This window comes from Cydia strobilella, chromosome 16, assembly GCF_947568885.1.
Source record: "Cydia strobilella chromosome 16, ilCydStro3.1, whole genome shotgun sequence".
In the NCBI taxonomy this organism is placed as follows: Eukaryota; Metazoa; Arthropoda; class Insecta; order Lepidoptera; family Tortricidae; genus Cydia; species Cydia strobilella.
The window spans coordinates 15,989,913-16,007,640 of NC_086056.1; the positions used below are offsets into that span (position 1 = coordinate 15,989,913).

Below are 17,728 nucleotides of genomic sequence, written 5' to 3' on the forward strand. Positions count from 1 at the left end.
GGCTAAGGCCAGGGTACCACTTATGTTCGAATCGTGTTTGACGCATCATCTCAGTAAGGTTGTATTGTAATGTCCAGGCGCGCTCGTCGGGAGCCCTGACGGCGGAGGCGGGCGCGGAGTGGGGCGCGGGGGGCGCGGGGGGCGCGGAGTGGGGCGCGGGCGGTGCGGCGGCCGGGGATCTAGTGACTCTACAGTGGAGCTCCGCCGCCGCCGCCATGCCCTCTGTCGTCGCGCACGCGCACTACAAGCTGCTGTGCTACGGCCCTTCCGCATGTGAGTGCTCTCACTTCAATCTTTAGGTTATATGGCCCCATCGATGGCCACGTCGAGGATTTAGCCGACGTCAGAGTGGGATCCACCCGGGGTCGAAACAATATTTTAGGTAATAAATAAATTTCGGCCAGCGTACGGTATAAAACCTTTTAAACCGAGCAATTCGTGATCACTAATTCACTTCTTTCTCCGCAGAGTAAAATGCCGCTCGTAAATACCCATCAAACTAAATCGGTCTTTTACAAGAACAACATTTTTTCAATGTCAATCAAGATTTATAACAATATTCCGGATTAGAGTTTTGAATAATTCACGGTTAGTTTCACTAGACTTATATTGACCGGGATATAGACCGTGATTACCTTTTGTATTATTTGTGAGCTCCCGATATTTCGACGCAGTTACATGCATCATGTAGACAGCGCTTTGTCTACCCTCACCAACCAACCCACCAACCAACCGGACCCACAAGTGTGAATGCGACCTTTGGTAACGTTGAAAGTGAATGCAGCCGACGCGCAAGTATGAGGATAGACAGAGCGCTGTCTACACAACCTTGACACCCACCCGCTATCTTCAGTCACCCGTGAACATGATGCATGTAACTGCGTCCAAATATCGGGAGCTCACAAATAATACAAAAGGTAATCATGGTCTATATCCCGGTCAATATAAGTCTAATATTCCGGATGTATTTAAAAACCTTGACAATACTAAATTTAAAAAGGCACTTAATGAATGGTTGTTGAGCAAAATGTTTTATTCCCCACTTGACTTTTTAAATAACAATGGTAAATTATAAAATAATAATAATAATTAATGATGTAATAATAATAAACTTGACATATTCAGATATAGCGTAATAAAGTGACACAAAATTGGGGATATTATTGTATGAAATACTGTGACATATGTAAATAGTGTAAATAACTTGCCTGCATGTTGTGCATGACGATAAATATTGTACACCGTAAATACGGTAGACTGCGGAAAAGGACATAAATTATCACCATTAACATCTTTTATATAGGTATTTCTACCTGTGGTCTGACAATAAATGTTTTTTTCATTTCATTTCAGACGACACGAACCAAGAAATGTATTCCTGGCTAGAATCAGTATGGGTCGGGGAGCCCCCGACGGCCTTCGCCGCGGACGGGACCACCACCAGCCTGCTGCCGGACTGGCTGCGGCTGCACCTCGTGCGGTCCGCGAGGCCGGCGCTGCTGGAGCTGGGGTTACGAGCCCTCCCCGCGCATAAGCTGGCTCTCTTCATACAGACGTTCGGCATGCCGCGGTCCGCCTGCAGGTAATCACACTGGTCACTTAGATTTAAAGCGTTTCTTTTTACGTCGGTGGTCACTAGTGTCACTACCACGGCATTGTCATTTGTTTGAAGATTTCCTTTTTTTTTTTTTTGAATAGTCCCGGATCATTTGATATGTTTTTTTTAATAAGTAATTGTTAGGTATTTTGATTTTCCGACAGCGCCCTGCTGGCAGCCCTGGACGCGTGCCCGACGGCGGCGGTGCTGCGGCTGGGCGTGGAGCGCGGCTACATGGCGCAGCTGCTGCAGGTGCAGCGCGCGCGCGGCTGCACGGGCGGCGAGGCCTTCGCGGCCGCGCTGCGTCTGCAGCCGCCGCCCTACCCGCCCGGTGCGTGCCGGAGCCGCCCTTTATCTGCTGCGGTCTACAGCTACACCGTCCGCCGTCATAAGGCGTCCTAACGAAACTCTTATAATTATAATTCAACTGTCAAACTGTCTATCCACTGAAATATTAACGAACTTAAAAGTTCCGAAGTTAAAAGTCCGTAAACGGAGATTATTGTAAATGTTTGCTTTTCGTTAAAGATTACTTATTTACGAAAGATTTCCAAATAGTTTTAAATGTTCTCACAAATATGGAAACTTTCATGAAAATTAAAGGATTTGTTAAAAGTGTTACAATTTTTTAGAAGCATTCCGCAATGTGCCATTTGTATATACATCTGTACCTGTACGCATGTTTTCGATGTTATATAAAAGTGGAGTTCGACAAATAAAATACCTCATTTCCTTAAACAGATGACACCCTATTCGAAGAAGAACCCCTCCCCTCCGAGGACGAAGACGAATGCGCTCCAATCCCACTAGTCATCCAACCGGAGCAAGTCCCGGCCTTGCTGACCACCGCCTTCTGCGGCGGCACCTACCCCGGAGACTTGGATGAGGCCTTCACTGAACTTAACGCTGTAAGTACTTATTATACACGAGGTATAGAAACCCTCCTCATTAAACCAGCCGGTCCCAGCCTTGCTGGCCACCGCGTTCTGCGGCGGCACCTACCCCAGAGACTTAATTGGATGTCGCCTTCACTGAACTTAACGCCGTAAGTTGAAATATGCAAGGGTATATAAATTCGCGATTAACTACTTAATTTCACACACCAGTACTTTAACTGCTGATTTTATTTTCGATTACTGATGAAGATGTTTAATAGGCTGTGGCTGCGACGCGAGTTTTTGTGTTATCGGCCAAGATTTCAGATCAACTTATTTTGCAGAATATAACAGAGGAAGTAAAAAAACTCCGCAAAAACGTTCCAACCGACTGCCCCTACATCCAAAGAGTGACCAGGTTCCTGCAAGCTGCGGACAGCACCGTCCTGCGCGGCATGACCGGCGCCGGCCACGCCGCCGTACTGCTGCGCAGCCTGACGCTGGCTCGCTGGGAGCCGCTCCGAGAGGTCAGTGACCTGCACACCGAGTAGCCTACATCCAGTCATGTTCCTGGCTGTGACAGCACCGTCCTGCGCGGCATGACCGCCGCCGGCCACGCCGCCGTACTGCTGCGCAGCCTGACGCTGGCTCGCTGGGAGCCGCTCCGAGAGGTCAGTGACCTGCACACCGAGTAGCCTACATCCAGTCATGTTCCTGGCTGTGACAGCACCGTCCTGCGCGGCATGACCGGCGCCGGCCACGCCGCCGTACTGCTGCGCAGCCTGACGCTGGCTCGCTGGGAGCCGCTCCGAGAGGTCAGTGACCTGCACACCGAGTAGCCTACATCCAGTCATGTTCCTGGCTGTGACAGCACCGTCCTGCGCGGCATGACCGCCGCCGGCCACGCCGCCGTACTGCTGCGCAGCCTGACGCTGGCTCGCTGGGAGCCGCTCCGAGAGGTCAGTGACCTGCACACCGAGTAGCCTACATCCAGTCCTGTTCCTGGCTGTGACAGCACCGTCCTGCGCGGCATGACCGCCGCCGGCCACGCCGCCGTACTGCTGCGCAGCCTGACGCTGGCTCGCTGGGAGCCGCTCCGAGAGGTCAGTGACCTGCACACCGAGTAGCCTACATCCAGTCATGTTCCTGGCTGTGACAGCACCGTCCTGCGCGGCATGACCGCCGCCGGCCACGCCGCCGTACTGCTGCGCAGCCTGACGCTGGCTCGCTGGGAGCCGCTCCGAGAGGTCAGTGACCTGCACACCGAGTAGCCTACATCCAGTCCTGTTCCTGGCTGTGACAGCACCGTCCTGCGCGGCATGACCGCCGCCGGCCACGCCGCCGTACTGCTGCGCAGCCTGACGCTGGCTCGCTGGGAGCCGCTCCGAGAGGTCAGTGACCTGCACACCGAGTAGCCTACATCCAGTCATGTTCCTGGCTGTGACAGCACCGTCCTGCGCGGCATGACCGCCGCCGGCCACGCCGCCGTACTGCTGCGCAGCCTGACGCTGGCTCGCTGGGAGCCGCTCCGAGAGGTCAGTGACCTGCACACCGAGTAGCCTACATCCAGTCATGTTCCTGGCTGTGACAGCACCGTCCTGCGCGGCATGACCGCCGCCGGCCACGCCGCCGTACTGCTGCGCAGCCTGACGCTGGCTCGCTGGGAGCCGCTCCGAGAGGTCAGTGACCTGCACACCGAGTAGCCTACATCCAGTCCTGTTCCTGGCTGTGACAGCACCGTCCTGCGCGGCATGACCGCCGCCGGCCACGCCGCCGTACTGCTGCGCAGCCTGACGCTGGCTCGCTGGGAGCCGCTCCGAGAGGTCAGTGACCTGCACACCGAGTAGCCTACATCCAGTCATGTTCCTGGCTGTGACAGCACCGTCCTGCGCGGCATGACCGCCGCCGGCCACGCCGCCGTACTGCTGCGCAGCCTGACGCTGGCTCGCTGGGAGCCGCTCCGAGAGGTCAGTGACCTGCACACCGAGTAGCCTACATCCAGTCCTGTTCCTGGCTGTGACAGCACCGTCCTGCGCGGCATGACCGCCGCCGGCCACGCCGCCGTACTGCTGCGCAGCCTGACGCTGGCTCGCTGGGAGCCGCTCCGAGAGGTCAGTGACCTGCACACCGAGTAGCCTACATCCAGTCATGTTCCTGGCTGTGACAGCACCGTCCTGCGCGGCATGACCGGCGCCGGCCACGCCGCCGTACTGCTGCGCAGCCTGACGCTGGCTCGCTGGGAGCCGCTCCGAGAGGTCAGTGACCTGCACACCGAGTAGCCTACATCCAGTCATGTTCCTGGCTGTGACAGCACCGTCCTGCGCGGCATGACCGGCGCCGGCCACGCCGCCGTACTGCTGCGCAGCCTGACGCTGGCTCGCTGGGAGCCGCTCCGAGAGGTCAGTGACCTGCACACCGAGTAGCCTACATCCAGTCCTGTTCCTGGCTGTGACAGCACCGTCCTGCGCGGCATGACCGCCGCCGGCCACGCCGCCGTACTGCTGCGCAGCCTGACGCTGGCTCGCTGGGAGCCGCTCCGAGAGGTCAGTGACCTGCACACCGAGTAGCCTACATCCAGTCATGTTCCTGGCTGTGACAGCACCGTCCTGCGCGGCATGACCGCCGCCGGCCACGCCGCCGTACTGCTGCGCAGCCTGACGCTGGCTCGCTGGGAGCCGCTCCGAGAGGTCAGTGACCTGCACACCGAGTAGCCTACATCCAGTCCTGTTCCTGGCTGTGACAGCACCGTCCTGCGCGGCATGACCGCCGCCGGCCACGCCGCCGTACTGCTGCGCAGCCTGACGCTGGCTCGCTGGGAGCCGCTCCGAGAGGTCAGTGACCTGCACACCGAGTAGCCTACATCCAGTCCTGTTCCTGGCTGTGACAGCACCGTCCTGCGCGGCATGACCGCCGCCGGCCACGCCGCCGTACTGCTGCGCAGCCTGACGCTGGCTCGCTGGGAGCCGCTCCGAGAGGTCAGTGACCTGCACACCGAGTAGCCTACATCCAGTCATGTTCCTGGCTGTGACAGCACCGTCCTGCGCGGCATGACCGCCGCCGGCCACGCCGCCGTACTGCTGCGCAGCCTGACGCTGGCTCGCTGGGAGCCGCTCCGAGAGGTCAGTGACCTGCACACCGAGTAGCCTACATCCAGTCCTGTTCCTGGCTGTGACAGCACCGTCCTGCGCGGCATGACCGCCGCCGTACTGCTGCGCAGCCTGACGCTGGCTCGCTGGGAGCCGCTCCGAGAGGTCAGTGACCTGCACACCGAGTAGCCTACATCCAGTCCTGTTCCTGGCTGTGACAGCACCGTCCTGCGCGGCATGACCGCCGCCGGCCACGCCGCCGTACTGCTGCGCAGCCTGACGCTGGCTCGCTGGGAGCCGCTCCGAGAGGTCAGTGACCTGCACACCGAGTAGCCTACATCCAGTCCTGTTCCTGGCTGTGACAGCACCGTCCTGCGCGGCATGACCGCCGCCGGCCACGCCGCCGTACTGCTGCGCAGCCTGACGCTGGCTCGCTGGGAGCCGCTCCGAGAGGTCAGTGACCTGCACACCGAGTAGCCTACATCCAGTCCTGTTCCTGGCTGTGACAGCACCGTCCTGCGCGGCATGACCGCCGCCGGCCACGCCGCCGTACTGCTGCGCAGCCTGACGCTGGCTCGCTGGGAGCCGCTCCGAGAGGTCAGTGACCTGCACACCGAGTAGCCTACATCCAGTCCTGTTCCTGGCTGTGACAGCACCGTCCTGCGCGGCATGACCGCCGCCGGCCACGCCGCCGTACTGCTGCGCAGCCTGACGCTGGCTCGCTGGGAGCCGCTCCGAGAGGTCAGTGACCTGCACACCGAGTAGCCTACATCCAGTCCTGTTCCTGGCTGTGACAGCACCGTCCTGCGCGGCATGACCGCCGCCGGCCACGCCGCCGTACTGCTGCGCAGCCTGACGCTGGCTCGCTGGGAGCCGCTCCGAGAGGTCAGTGACCTGCACACCGAGTAGCCTACATCCAGTCCTGTTCCTGGCTGTGACAGCACCGTCCTGCGCGGCATGACCGCCGCCGGCCACGCCGCCGTACTGCTGCGCAGCCTGACGCTGGCTCGCTGGGAGCCGCTCCGAGAGGTCAGTGACCTGCACACCGAGTAGCCTACATCCAGTCATGTTCCTGGCTGTGACAGCACCGTCCTGCGCGGCATGACCGCCGCCGGCCACGCCGCCGTACTGCTGCGCAGCCTGACGCTGGCTCGCTGGGAGCCGCTCCGAGAGGTCAGTGACCTGCACACCGAGTAGCCTACATCCAGTCCTGTTCCTGGCTGTGACAGCACCGTCCTGCGCGGCATGACCGCCGCCGGCCACGCCGCCGTACTGCTGCGCAGCCTGACGCTGGCTCGCTGGGAGCCGCTCCGAGAGGTCAGTGACCTGCACACCGAGTAGCCTACATCCAGTCCTGTTCCTGGCTGTGACAGCACCGTCCTGCGCGGCATGACCGCCGCCGGCCACGCCGCCGTACTGCTGCGCAGCCTGACGCTGGCTCGCTGGGAGCCGCTCCGAGAGGTCAGTGACCTGCACACCGAGTAGCCTACATCCAGTCATGTTCCTGGCTGTGACAGCACCGTCCTGCGCGGCATGACCGCCGCCGGCCACGCCGCCGTACTGCTGCGCAGCCTGACGCTGGCTCGCTGGGAGCCGCTCCGAGAGGTCAGTGACCTGCACACCGAGTAGCCTACATCCAGTCATGTTCCTGGCTGTGACAGCACCGTCCTGCGCGGCATGACCGCCGCCGGCCACGCCGCCGTACTGCTGCGCAGCCTGACGCTGGCTCGCTGGGAGCCGCTCCGAGAGGTCAGTGACCTGCACACCGAGTAGCCTACATCCAGTCATGTTCCTGGCTGTGACAGCACCGTCCTGCGCGGCATGACCGCCGCCGGCCACGCCGCCGTACTGCTGCGCAGCCTGACGCTGGCTCGCTGGGAGCCGCTCCGAGAGGTCAGTGACCTGCACACCGAGTAGCCTACATCCAGTCCTGTTCCTGGCTGTGACAGCACCGTCCTGCGCGGCATGACCGCCGCCGGCCACGCCGCCGTACTGCTGCGCAGCCTGACGCTGGCTCGCTGGGAGCCGCTCCGAGAGGTCAGTGACCTGCACACCGAGTAGCCTACATCCAGTCCTGTTCCTGGCTGTGACAGCACCGTCCTGCGCGGCATGACCGCCGCCGGCCACGCCGCCGTACTGCTGCGCAGCCTGACGCTGGCTCGCTGGGAGCCGCTCCGAGAGGTCAGTGACCTGCACACCGAGTAGCCTACATCCAGTCCTGTTCCTGGCTGTGACAGCACCGTCCTGCGCGGCATGACCGCCGCCGGCCACGCCGCCGTACTGCTGCGCAGCCTGACGCTGGCTCGCTGGGAGCCGCTCCGAGAGGTCAGTGACCTGCACACCGAGTAGCCTACATCCAGTCCTGTTCCTGGCTGTGACAGCACCGTCCTGCGCGGCATGACCGCCGCCGGCCACGCCGCCGTACTGCTGCGCAGCCTGACGCTGGCTCGCTGGGAGCCGCTCCGAGAGGTCAGTGACCTGCACACCGAGTAGCCTACATCCAGTCCTGTTCCTGGCTGTGACAGCACCGTCCTGCGCGGCATGACCGCCGCCGGCCACGCCGCCGTACTGCTGCGCAGCCTGACGCTGGCTCGCTGGGAGCCGCTCCGAGAGGTCAGTGACCTGCACACCGAGTAGCCTACATCCAGTCCTGTTCCTGGCTGTGACAGCACCGTCCTGCGCGGCATGACCGCCGCCGGCCACGCCGCCGTACTGCTGCGCAGCCTGACGCTGGCTCGCTGGGAGCCGCTCCGAGAGGTCAGTGACCTGCACACCGAGTAGCCTACATCCAGTCCTGTTCCTGGCTGTGACAGCACCGTCCTGCGCGGCATGACCGCCGCCGGCCACGCCGCCGTACTGCTGCGCAGCCTGACGCTGGCTCGCTGGGAGCCGCTCCGAGAGGTCAGTGACCTGCACACCGAGTAGCCTACATCCAGTCATGTTCCTGGCTGTGACAGCACCGTCCTGCGCGGCATGACCGCCGCCGGCCACGCCGCCGTACTGCTGCGCAGCCTGACGCTGGCTCGCTGGGAGCCGCTCCGAGAGGTCAGTGACCTGCACACCGAGTAGCCTACATCCAGTCCTGTTCCTGGCTGTGACAGCACCGTCCTGCGCGGCATGACCGCCGCCGGCCACGCCGCCGTACTGCTGCGCAGCCTGACGCTGGCTCGCTGGGAGCCGCTCCGAGAGGTCAGTGACCTGCACACCGAGTAGCCTACATCCAGTCATGTTCCTGGCTGTGACAGCACCGTCCTGCGCGGCATGACCGCCGCCGGCCACGCCGCCGTACTGCTGCGCAGCCTGACGCTGGCTCGCTGGGAGCCGCTCCGAGAGGTCAGTGACCTGCACACCGAGTAGCCTACATCCAGTCATGTTCCTGGCTGTGACAGCACCGTCCTGCGCGGCATGACCGCCGCCGGCCACGCCGCCGTACTGCTGCGCAGCCTGACGCTGGCTCGCTGGGAGCCGCTCCGAGAGGTCAGTGACCTGCACACCGAGTAGCCTACATCCAGTCATGTTCCTGGCTGTGACAGCACCGTCCTGCGCGGCATGACCGCCGCCGGCCACGCCACCGTACTGCTGCGCAGCCTGACGCTGGCTCGCTGGGAGCCGCTCCGAGAGGTCAGTGACCTGCACACCGAGTAGCCTACATCCAGTCCTGTTCCTGGCTGTGACAGCACCGTCCTGCGCGGCATGACCGCCGCCGGCCACGCCGCCGTACTGCTGCGCAGCCTGACGCTGGCTCGCTGGGAGCCGCTCCGAGAGGTCAGTGACCTGCACACCGAGTAGCCTACATCCAGTCCTGTTCCTGGCTGTGACAGCACCGTCCTGCGCGGCATGACCGGCGCCGGCCACGCCGCCGTACTGCTGCGCAGCCTGACGCTGGCTCGCTGGGAGCCGCTCCGAGAGGTCAGTGACCTGCACACCGAGTAGCCTACATCCAGTCCTGTTCCTGGCTGTGACAGCACCGTCCTGCGCGGCATGACCGCCGCCGGCCACGCCGCCGTACTGCTGCGCAGCCTGACGCTGGCTCGCTGGGAGCCGCTCCGAGAGGTCAGTGACCTGCACACCGAGTAGCCTACATCCAGTCCTGTTCCTGGCTGTGACAGCACCGTCCTGCGCGGCATGACCGCCGCCGGCCACGCCGCCGTACTGCTGCGCAGCCTGACGCTGGCTCGCTGGGAGCCGCTCCGAGAGGTCAGTGACCTGCACACCGAGTAGCCTACATCCAGTCCTGTTCCTGGCTGTGACAGCACCGTCCTGCGCGGCATGACCGCCGCCGGCCACGCCACCGTACTGCTGCGCAGCCTGACGCTGGCTCGCTGGGAGCCGCTCCGAGAGGTCAGTGACCTGCACACCGAGTAGCCTACATCCAGTCCTGTTCCTGGCTGTGACAGCACCGTCCTGCGCGGCATGACCGCCGCCGGCCACGCCACCGTACTGCTGCGCAGCCTGACGCTGGCTCGCTGGGAGCCGCTCCGAGAGGTCAGTGACCTGCACACCGAGTAGCCTACATCCAGTCCTGTTCCTGGCTGTGACAGCACCGTCCTGCGCGGCATGACCGCCGCCGGCCACGCCGCCGTACTGCTGCGCAGCCTGACGCTGGCTCGCTGGGAGCCGCTCCGAGAGGTCAGTGACCTGCACACCGAGTAGCCTACATCCAGTCCTGTTCCTGGCTGTGACAGCACCGTCCTGCGCGGCATGACCGGCGCCGGCCACGCCGCCGTACTGCTGCGCAGCCTGACGCTGGCTCGCTGGGAGCCGCTCCGAGAGGTCAGTGACCTGCACACCGAGTAGCCTACATCCAGTCCTGTTCCTGGCTGTGACAGCACCGTCCTGCGCGGCATGACCGCCGCCGGCCACGCCGCCGTACTGCTGCGCAGCCTGACGCTGGCTCGCTGGGAGCCGCTCCGAGAGGTCAGTGACCTGCACACCGAGTAGCCTACATCCAGTCCTGTTCCTGGCTGTGACAGCACCGTCCTGCGCGGCATGACCGCCGCCGGCCACGCCGCCGTACTGCTGCGCAGCCTGACGCTGGCTCGCTGGGAGCCGCTCCGAGAGGTCAGTGACCTGCACACCGAGTAGCCTACATCCAGTCCTGTTCCTGGCTGTGACAGCACCGTCCTGCGCGGCATGACCGCCGCCGGCCACGCCGCCGTACTGCTGCGCAGCCTGACGCTGGCTCGCTGGGAGCCGCTCCGAGAGGTCAGTGACCTGCACACCGAGTAGCCTACATCCAGTCCTGTTCCTGGCTGTGACAGCACCGTCCTGCGCGGCATGACCGCCGCCGGCCACGCCGCCGTACTGCTGCGCAGCCTGACGCTGGCTCGCTCCGAGAGGTCGGTGACTAGTGACCTGCACGCCGTGTAGCCTACTAATATCTTCGTGAATAGCCGGGTCCACACATAGCGAGCATACGTGCGAGGCAATTTCGTCGCGCACAAAACGGCCAGTGTAGACGTACCTCGGCCGAGGCGGCGCGCGCGTTTTCCTCGCCCGAGCGGCGGCGGTTTTTCGGCATGCTCAAAAGGCGCCTCAGACGTTTGCCGCGCGCCAGTGTAGACGTGTTTGATTGTGTCATAGTGCGTGTGATTATTTTGTTCGTACTAACTACTTACGTCAAAAGTTGTCAAAAGTCAAAATACGGAAAAACCCCCAAAATCTTCTATGATTCCTTCTTTTCTTCCTCCTTTTCTTTTGAATTGCTTTAAAAAGCAAAATAACAGAAACACAAGCCACGGCAGTCAATACGTGCGGCGCCATTTTGAACAGCTGACTGAATGACGCCATCTTGCCGAGCAAGTTGGCTCGGGTGAAGCAAACGTGCTGAGGCAAAAGTAACTTTAAAAGTAGGACATTTCCTCGCGAGGCTGCTCGCTATGTGTGGACCCGGCTAAAAAATTAGGACATTTCCTCGCGAGGCTGCTCGCTATGTGTGGACCCGGCTAAAAAAATTGGCCGCCTTATACACTTTTTACGACATTCAAAATTAAATTCGGATCGATTTGTTTTAACATTATGATGTCTGCAGGTGTGCTCAAGTTTACTGAAGCAGTTCAAATGCCCCGCGGGCCCGGTAGCTAACCTGCTGACGCAACTGGCGGCCCCTGAGAGGCGAGCGACCCGCACTGTACCACACCTGCCACATGCTACCAAGGAACAACTCATAGCCGGTACTAATTGATATAATCACACTCAGTTTAAATGCTGTTACTAAATCCTACTACAGAACAATGAAGTCTCTGATATCTATCCTCACTGCATTTTTTGATTAGACGTGTGATGACTTTTTGTAAGGGCATTTTAAGTCGCTGTGGAATTTAAAAAAAAGAGTCATTTCTTGTTGCAGTAAAAAAAACAGTAGTAGTTAACTCTTAACGATGTTGAAATCTTGTGAGCCTTAAAAATGAATGTTATTTTCTAATCAATCGGTTGCTTTGTCGCTCAGCGTTGGAAGCGGCGACACCAAACACCTTGGAGGCAATAGGTAATCGCATCATCGAGACGCAGAACACACGGCTCGTGGTGGATGTCATCTCCACGCTGCTGGAGAAGAACCAGCAGGGCGCTTACGAATCCGAGGTAAAGAAATCTAGTAGTCTAGTGAAATCTAGTAGTCTAGTGAAATCTAGTAGTCTAGTGAAATCTAGTAGTCTAGTGAAATCTAGTAGTCTAGTGAAATCTAGTAGTCTAGTGAAATCTAGTAGTCTAGTGAAATCTAGTAGTCTAGTGAAATCTAGTAGTCTAGTGCCTCTACTTTTCACTTCTCATGCTCGTAAAGTTCGACTAAGTCGTGCGTAGACGGCATAAAGTTGCTTATTATGTTTTAGACTTTTTAGAACATAAGGTAAAATCATCTATTACGATTTACGACGCTTATTGACTTAGCAATAAAGTCCTGCCATATAAACTGCCAGCCCTGACGGCGTGCCCCGCGCCTCCGACACAACCGAGTACTATTTACGAGTTGTCTTGAATAAATACGATAAAATAACCTACAATATTGGATATTTTTGTATATTTTACTCACAATCAAAGTGAAAAGTAGAGTGTAATTCAGGCATAAAATAAATGTAAATTTTTATTCTCGTATTAATAAATTGCCTCCGGTAGGAATGGGTTGCTCTATGCCCTTGTAAAATCTAAAATTATTGTACACTTCTAAAATAAAGAAAAACTATAAGTTTTCTTTTTACTTCGGCTGTCTGAAATATTAACGCTAAATCTGTAACGTGTCAATAGCTAAAACGAGTGACGGAACTATCTTCAATTTTGGTTAGTTTCTGTAGAGTTTAAAATAACTCTGCTTCGAATTAATGATAAATGTCTAGAATTTAAAAACTGGTTTTAGATCTTACTGTTTTAATCCTTGGGTCGTCACTAACAGGGCTCTTACAGAGATATTGCGGAGACTCGCAAATCATTAGTAAAAAAAAACCTGTTTGTAACAGGGGGTCGCGGGTTTGCCAAATGTTGTCATGAACTAGATTAGACTAATGAAATCTGTTGTATACAGGCATAGAGTAACTTATACTAGAGCGGTACTGTCATAGTAAATTTTGTAACCCCAGTAAATTCACTGCCATCTGTCGACACACTTTAAAACTAAAAATGAAGATTTATAAAAATTATAAATATAGATAAATGATTTTTTTTATTTGCATTAATTATTTTTATGATTTTGACCCATGTGTTTCACTGATATGCGTTAAAATTGTTAAATAACAAACGAAACCGTCAACGCCATCTATACGACTGTAGGCCAAAACTAGTAGCGCCCTCTGAACGAGAATCAAATTTTCTTGATTTTCGAGGCACGTTTTTTCCTTAGACTGTATCCATCTATTACGGAGTTATATCTATATTTGATACAGGTGAAAGTGGAAGTGGGCGCCGAGCCGGCCCCTCCGCACGTGTTCGCTCGCCGTGGGCTCGGCTGCGGGCTACTGCTGGACTGGATGTCGGAGCTGCAGCGGGAGACGCTCGGCCCGCAACCTGAACGACAAGTAACACTACTTTAACCTTTTTACCACCAAACACGTCATCTGATGCGCATGCGCGCGGCTGCAGCCCAACATCAAAGTTCTTCAATTCCGACAAGGTTCACGATTACGCGCCGCGTTATTTTTTATTTATTTTTTAGAAACAAACAGTCTCTTAATTAAGTTGTTACAATATAGGGTAATAGACTTATAGACCTAGTCCTACAGTTTTCTAAAAAAGAGTATGAAAACCATATGACTTATATAAAAACTAAATTAAACTAGAAATAGAAATTCTAAGTTGTCAAATCAATGTTACAAAATATTCTATCATTTTAACAAAAATAAAACAAAAATGGAAAAATAAAACAAACAATTATAGGCGTCGCGTTCAAAAGGTTAAAACCGAAACGAAGTGAGTGCAAACAGTTGGTTTGATTTTTGCTATGAATACGACGCAGGGGCGGCACGATCCACGCCGCACCGCACCGCGTTGAATTTTCGTGTCAACGCACCGCGCCGTTTCGCATTCTCTCGTCGCTTACTTTTTCCATAGCAGTGTACTCACTTTGTTTTCATTGTTCTATAGTTTTATGCAACGTACGTATGTTTGTAAGCATGATTGATACTTAGGTATTTTATTAGTTGTGTATCCAATTGTTACTTTTGTGTATCTTCCTATTTATAGGCAGTGCCGAACAAGCCCCGTTTCTACTTGTTAATAATATGAGTATGTTATATCATAGAGTAACTTATACTATAGTAAATTTTGTAACCACAGTAAATTCACTGCCATCTATCGACACACTTTAAAACTAAAAATGAAGATTTATAAAAATATGATAAAATGTATTTAAATATGGATAAATGATTTTTTTTATTTGCATGAATTATTTTTATGATTTTGACCCATGTTCTTTCACTGATATGCGTAAAAATTGTTAAATAACAAACGAAACCGTCAACCCCATCTATACGACAGTAGGCCAAAGCTAGTAGCGCCCTCTGATCGAGAGTCAAATTTTCTTGATTTTCGAGGCACGTTTTTTCCTTAGACCTATATCCATCTATTACGGAGTTATATCTATCTTTGGTTATATTTAATGGAACAGGTCTATTTGTATATCTGCAAATTTAAACTTATCTGTATGTGACTGTTTGTTTCCTAAATAAATAAATAAAAAATACGACGCATTGGCGGTAGCGGTAGTGCACGATCCACGCCGCACCGCACCGCGTTGAATTTTCGTGTCAACGCACTGCGCCGCTTCGCATTCTCTCGTCGCTATGACGACGCGTAACAATTGATGTGTTTGTGCAGATGCGGCTAATGTTCCGATCGGGCTCCGCGGCGTGGCGGCCGCTGCTGGTGACGCTGCTGGCGCACCGCGCCTCGTGGCGCACGCTGCACACCTGCCTCTCTACCCTACTGCAGCCTAACGGGTAAATTTATAAACGACTAGCTTTTGCCCGCGACTTCGTCTGCGTGGAATTAGTAATTTGGGTACCTTAATTCTTATCTGCTTTTGAATCCATCCTTTTTTCACCCCCAAATTGGTCCACACTATACATTTCCACCCCATTTTTTACACCCTTAAGGGATGATTTCGGGGATAAAAGTTATTCTATATCCTTTCCCACAGCTCAAACTATCCCCATACCAAGTTTCATCTAAATCGGTTCAGCGGTTATTGATTCCCCATACAAATTTCCACCCCCCTTTTCACCCCCTTGAGGGGTGTTCTGGGATAAAAAGTATCCTGTGTCCTTCCCCGGGACTCAAACTATCTGTATACCAAATTTCAACTAAATCGGTTCAACGGTTTAAGCGTGAAGAGGTAACACACAGACAGACAGACAGACAGACTTTCGCATTTATAATATTAGTATGGAATTACCTTACGTTTTTCGAGTTTCGACGTATTTTCTATTGAAAAAATGATTTAGTAGACTTGATTTTGCTCACGTTTTTTCATTTATTTAGTATGCAAGTACACTATGCGCGCGTGACATGTTTCGGAAAGTTTCAAGCGAGCTTCAACATTTTGTATCAACGAGCACAGCGGCAGCGCTTGGAAAATCAATCAATTTTTTTATTTCAGAGACAAGTCACGCATGGAGACTATCCGTACGCGAGTTTAACCGTAATATTTCATAACGTTTTTATTATGTTAGGGGCTGGGCAGCGAGCGGGGTCCTGGACTTCGCGGAGACCCTGATGGGCTCGGAGCGCGTGTGGCAGGGCCGCGACCGCGCCGCGCCCAAACACCAGGCGCCGTGCCATCTGCACAGGCTCACACACACGCAAGTATGTTACATTGATGATGCTCACATGGACTTCGCGTATGTAGATTCGCGTAGTTTTTCACCTACTTGAATAATATTTCTCATTTCTGAAAGTCGTGATCGTGACCCGTCGTACAGTCGCCATGAGATATATCGGAGCGGCCAAGGTGTTCACAAATATCTGAACACACCTCTATTGTCAAGGCCTTAGAGTGCGGGTTCAGATATTTTTGAGCACCTCGGGCGCTCCGATATATCTGATGGCGACTGTACATAAACGTTAGTAATTGCCTCAGAGCGTTTCCTTTTCTCTCCAAACATCGATTCTGTAGTGATTTTCTTACAGTATCCGAAAACGTGGTGGAGACTAAATATCGAATCTGTTTGCAGCTGGAAGTCCTAATCAAGTACATAATGGAAGAGGCCTCGGAAGCGGGCCCCTCGCTGGACAGCATGCGGCGCCGCATCGAGGCCCGCTTGCCTCTAGCCCTGCGCTGCGCGCCCGACCCGCCGGCGCTGCTCGCCGCCGCCGCCGCCGCCGAGCCGCTCCTGTTACTACTGCTGTACATGAAGGTATACATTCTAAACCTGCCTCCCCCCCCCCCCCTCCCTGCCCCTCGCTGGACAGCATGCGGCGCCGCATCGAGGCCCGCTTGCCTCTAGCCCTGCGCTGCGCGCCCGACCCGCCGGCGCTGCTCGCCGCCGCCGCCGCCGCCGAGCCGCTCCTGTTACTACTGCTGTACATGAAGGTATACATTCTAAACCTGCCCCCCCCCCCCCTCCCTGTCCCTCGCTGGACAGCATGCGGCGCCGCATCGAGGCCCGCTTGCCTCTAGCCCTGCGCTGCGCGCCCGACCCGCCGGCGCTGCTCGCCGCCGCCGCCGCCGCCGAGCCGCTCCTGTTACTACTGCTGTACATGAAGGTATACATTCTAAACCTGCCCCCCCCCCCCTCCCTGTCCCTCGCTGGACAGCATGCGGCGCCGCATCGAGGCCCGCTTGCCTCTAGCCCTGCGCTGCGCGCCCGACCCGCCGGCGCTGCTCGCCGCCGCCGCCGCCGCCGAGCCGCTCCTGTTACTACTGCTGTACATGAAGGTATACATTCTAAACCTGCCTCCCCCCCCCCCCCCTCCCTGCCCCTCGCTGGACAGCATGCGGCGCCGCATCGAGGCCCGCTTGCCTCTAGCCCTGCGCTGCGCGCCCGACCCGCCGGCGCTGCTCGCCGCCGCCGCCGCCGCCGAGCCGCTCCTGTTACTACTGCTGTACATGAAGGTATACATTCTAAACCTGCCTCCCCCCCCCCCCCCTCCCTGCCCCTCGCTGGACAGCATGCGGCGCCGCATCGAGGCCCGCTTGCCTCTAGCCCTGCGCTGCGCGCCCGACCCGCCGGCGCTGCTCGCCGCCGCCGCCGCCGCCGAGCCGCTCCTGTTACTACTGCTGTACATGAAGGTATACATTCTAAACCTGCCTCCCCCCCCCCCCCCCCTCCCTGCCCCTCGCTGGACAGCATGCGGCGCCGCATCGAGGCCCGCTTGCCTCTAGCCCTGCGCTGCGCGCCCGACCCGCCGGCGCTGCTCGCCGCCGCCGCCGCCGCCGAGCCGCTCCTGTTACTACTGCTGTACATGAAGGTATACATTCTAAACCTGCCTCCCCCCCCCCCCCTCCCTGCCCCTCGCTGGACAGCATGCGGCGCCGCATCGAGGCCCGCTTGCCTCTAGCCCTGCGCTGCGCGCCCGACCCGCCGGCGCTGCTCGCCGCCGCCGCCGCCGCCGAGCCGCTCCTGTTACTACTGCTGTACATGAAGGTATACATTCTAAACCTGCCTCCCCCCCCCCCCCTCCCTGCCCCTCGCTGGACAGCATGCGGCGCCGCATCGAGGCCCGCTTGCCTCTAGCCCTGCGCT

The 17,728-nt window shown here is 56.9% G+C and overlaps 1 protein-coding gene across 1 annotated transcript in view; it reads left to right on the top strand.

The window, feature by feature from the left end:
• LOC134748227 (integrator complex subunit 1) overlaps positions 1 to 17,728 on the top strand; it is a 72,720-nt gene that overhangs the window by 40,115 nt on the left and 14,877 nt on the right. The window contains exons 20-30 of the mRNA XM_063682948.1: positions 78 to 273; positions 1,354 to 1,582; positions 1,762 to 1,928; positions 2,339 to 2,505; positions 2,817 to 2,999; positions 11,590 to 11,731; positions 12,007 to 12,140; positions 13,433 to 13,564; positions 14,862 to 14,983; positions 15,716 to 15,848; positions 16,217 to 16,399. Coding sequence (XP_063539018.1) covers positions 78 to 273; positions 1,354 to 1,582; positions 1,762 to 1,928; positions 2,339 to 2,505; positions 2,817 to 2,999; positions 11,590 to 11,731; positions 12,007 to 12,140; positions 13,433 to 13,564; positions 14,862 to 14,983; positions 15,716 to 15,848; positions 16,217 to 16,399 — 1,788 coding nt within the window. The remainder of the gene's footprint in view (positions 1 to 77; positions 274 to 1,353; positions 1,583 to 1,761; positions 1,929 to 2,338; positions 2,506 to 2,816; positions 3,000 to 11,589; positions 11,732 to 12,006; positions 12,141 to 13,432; positions 13,565 to 14,861; positions 14,984 to 15,715; positions 15,849 to 16,216; positions 16,400 to 17,728) is intronic.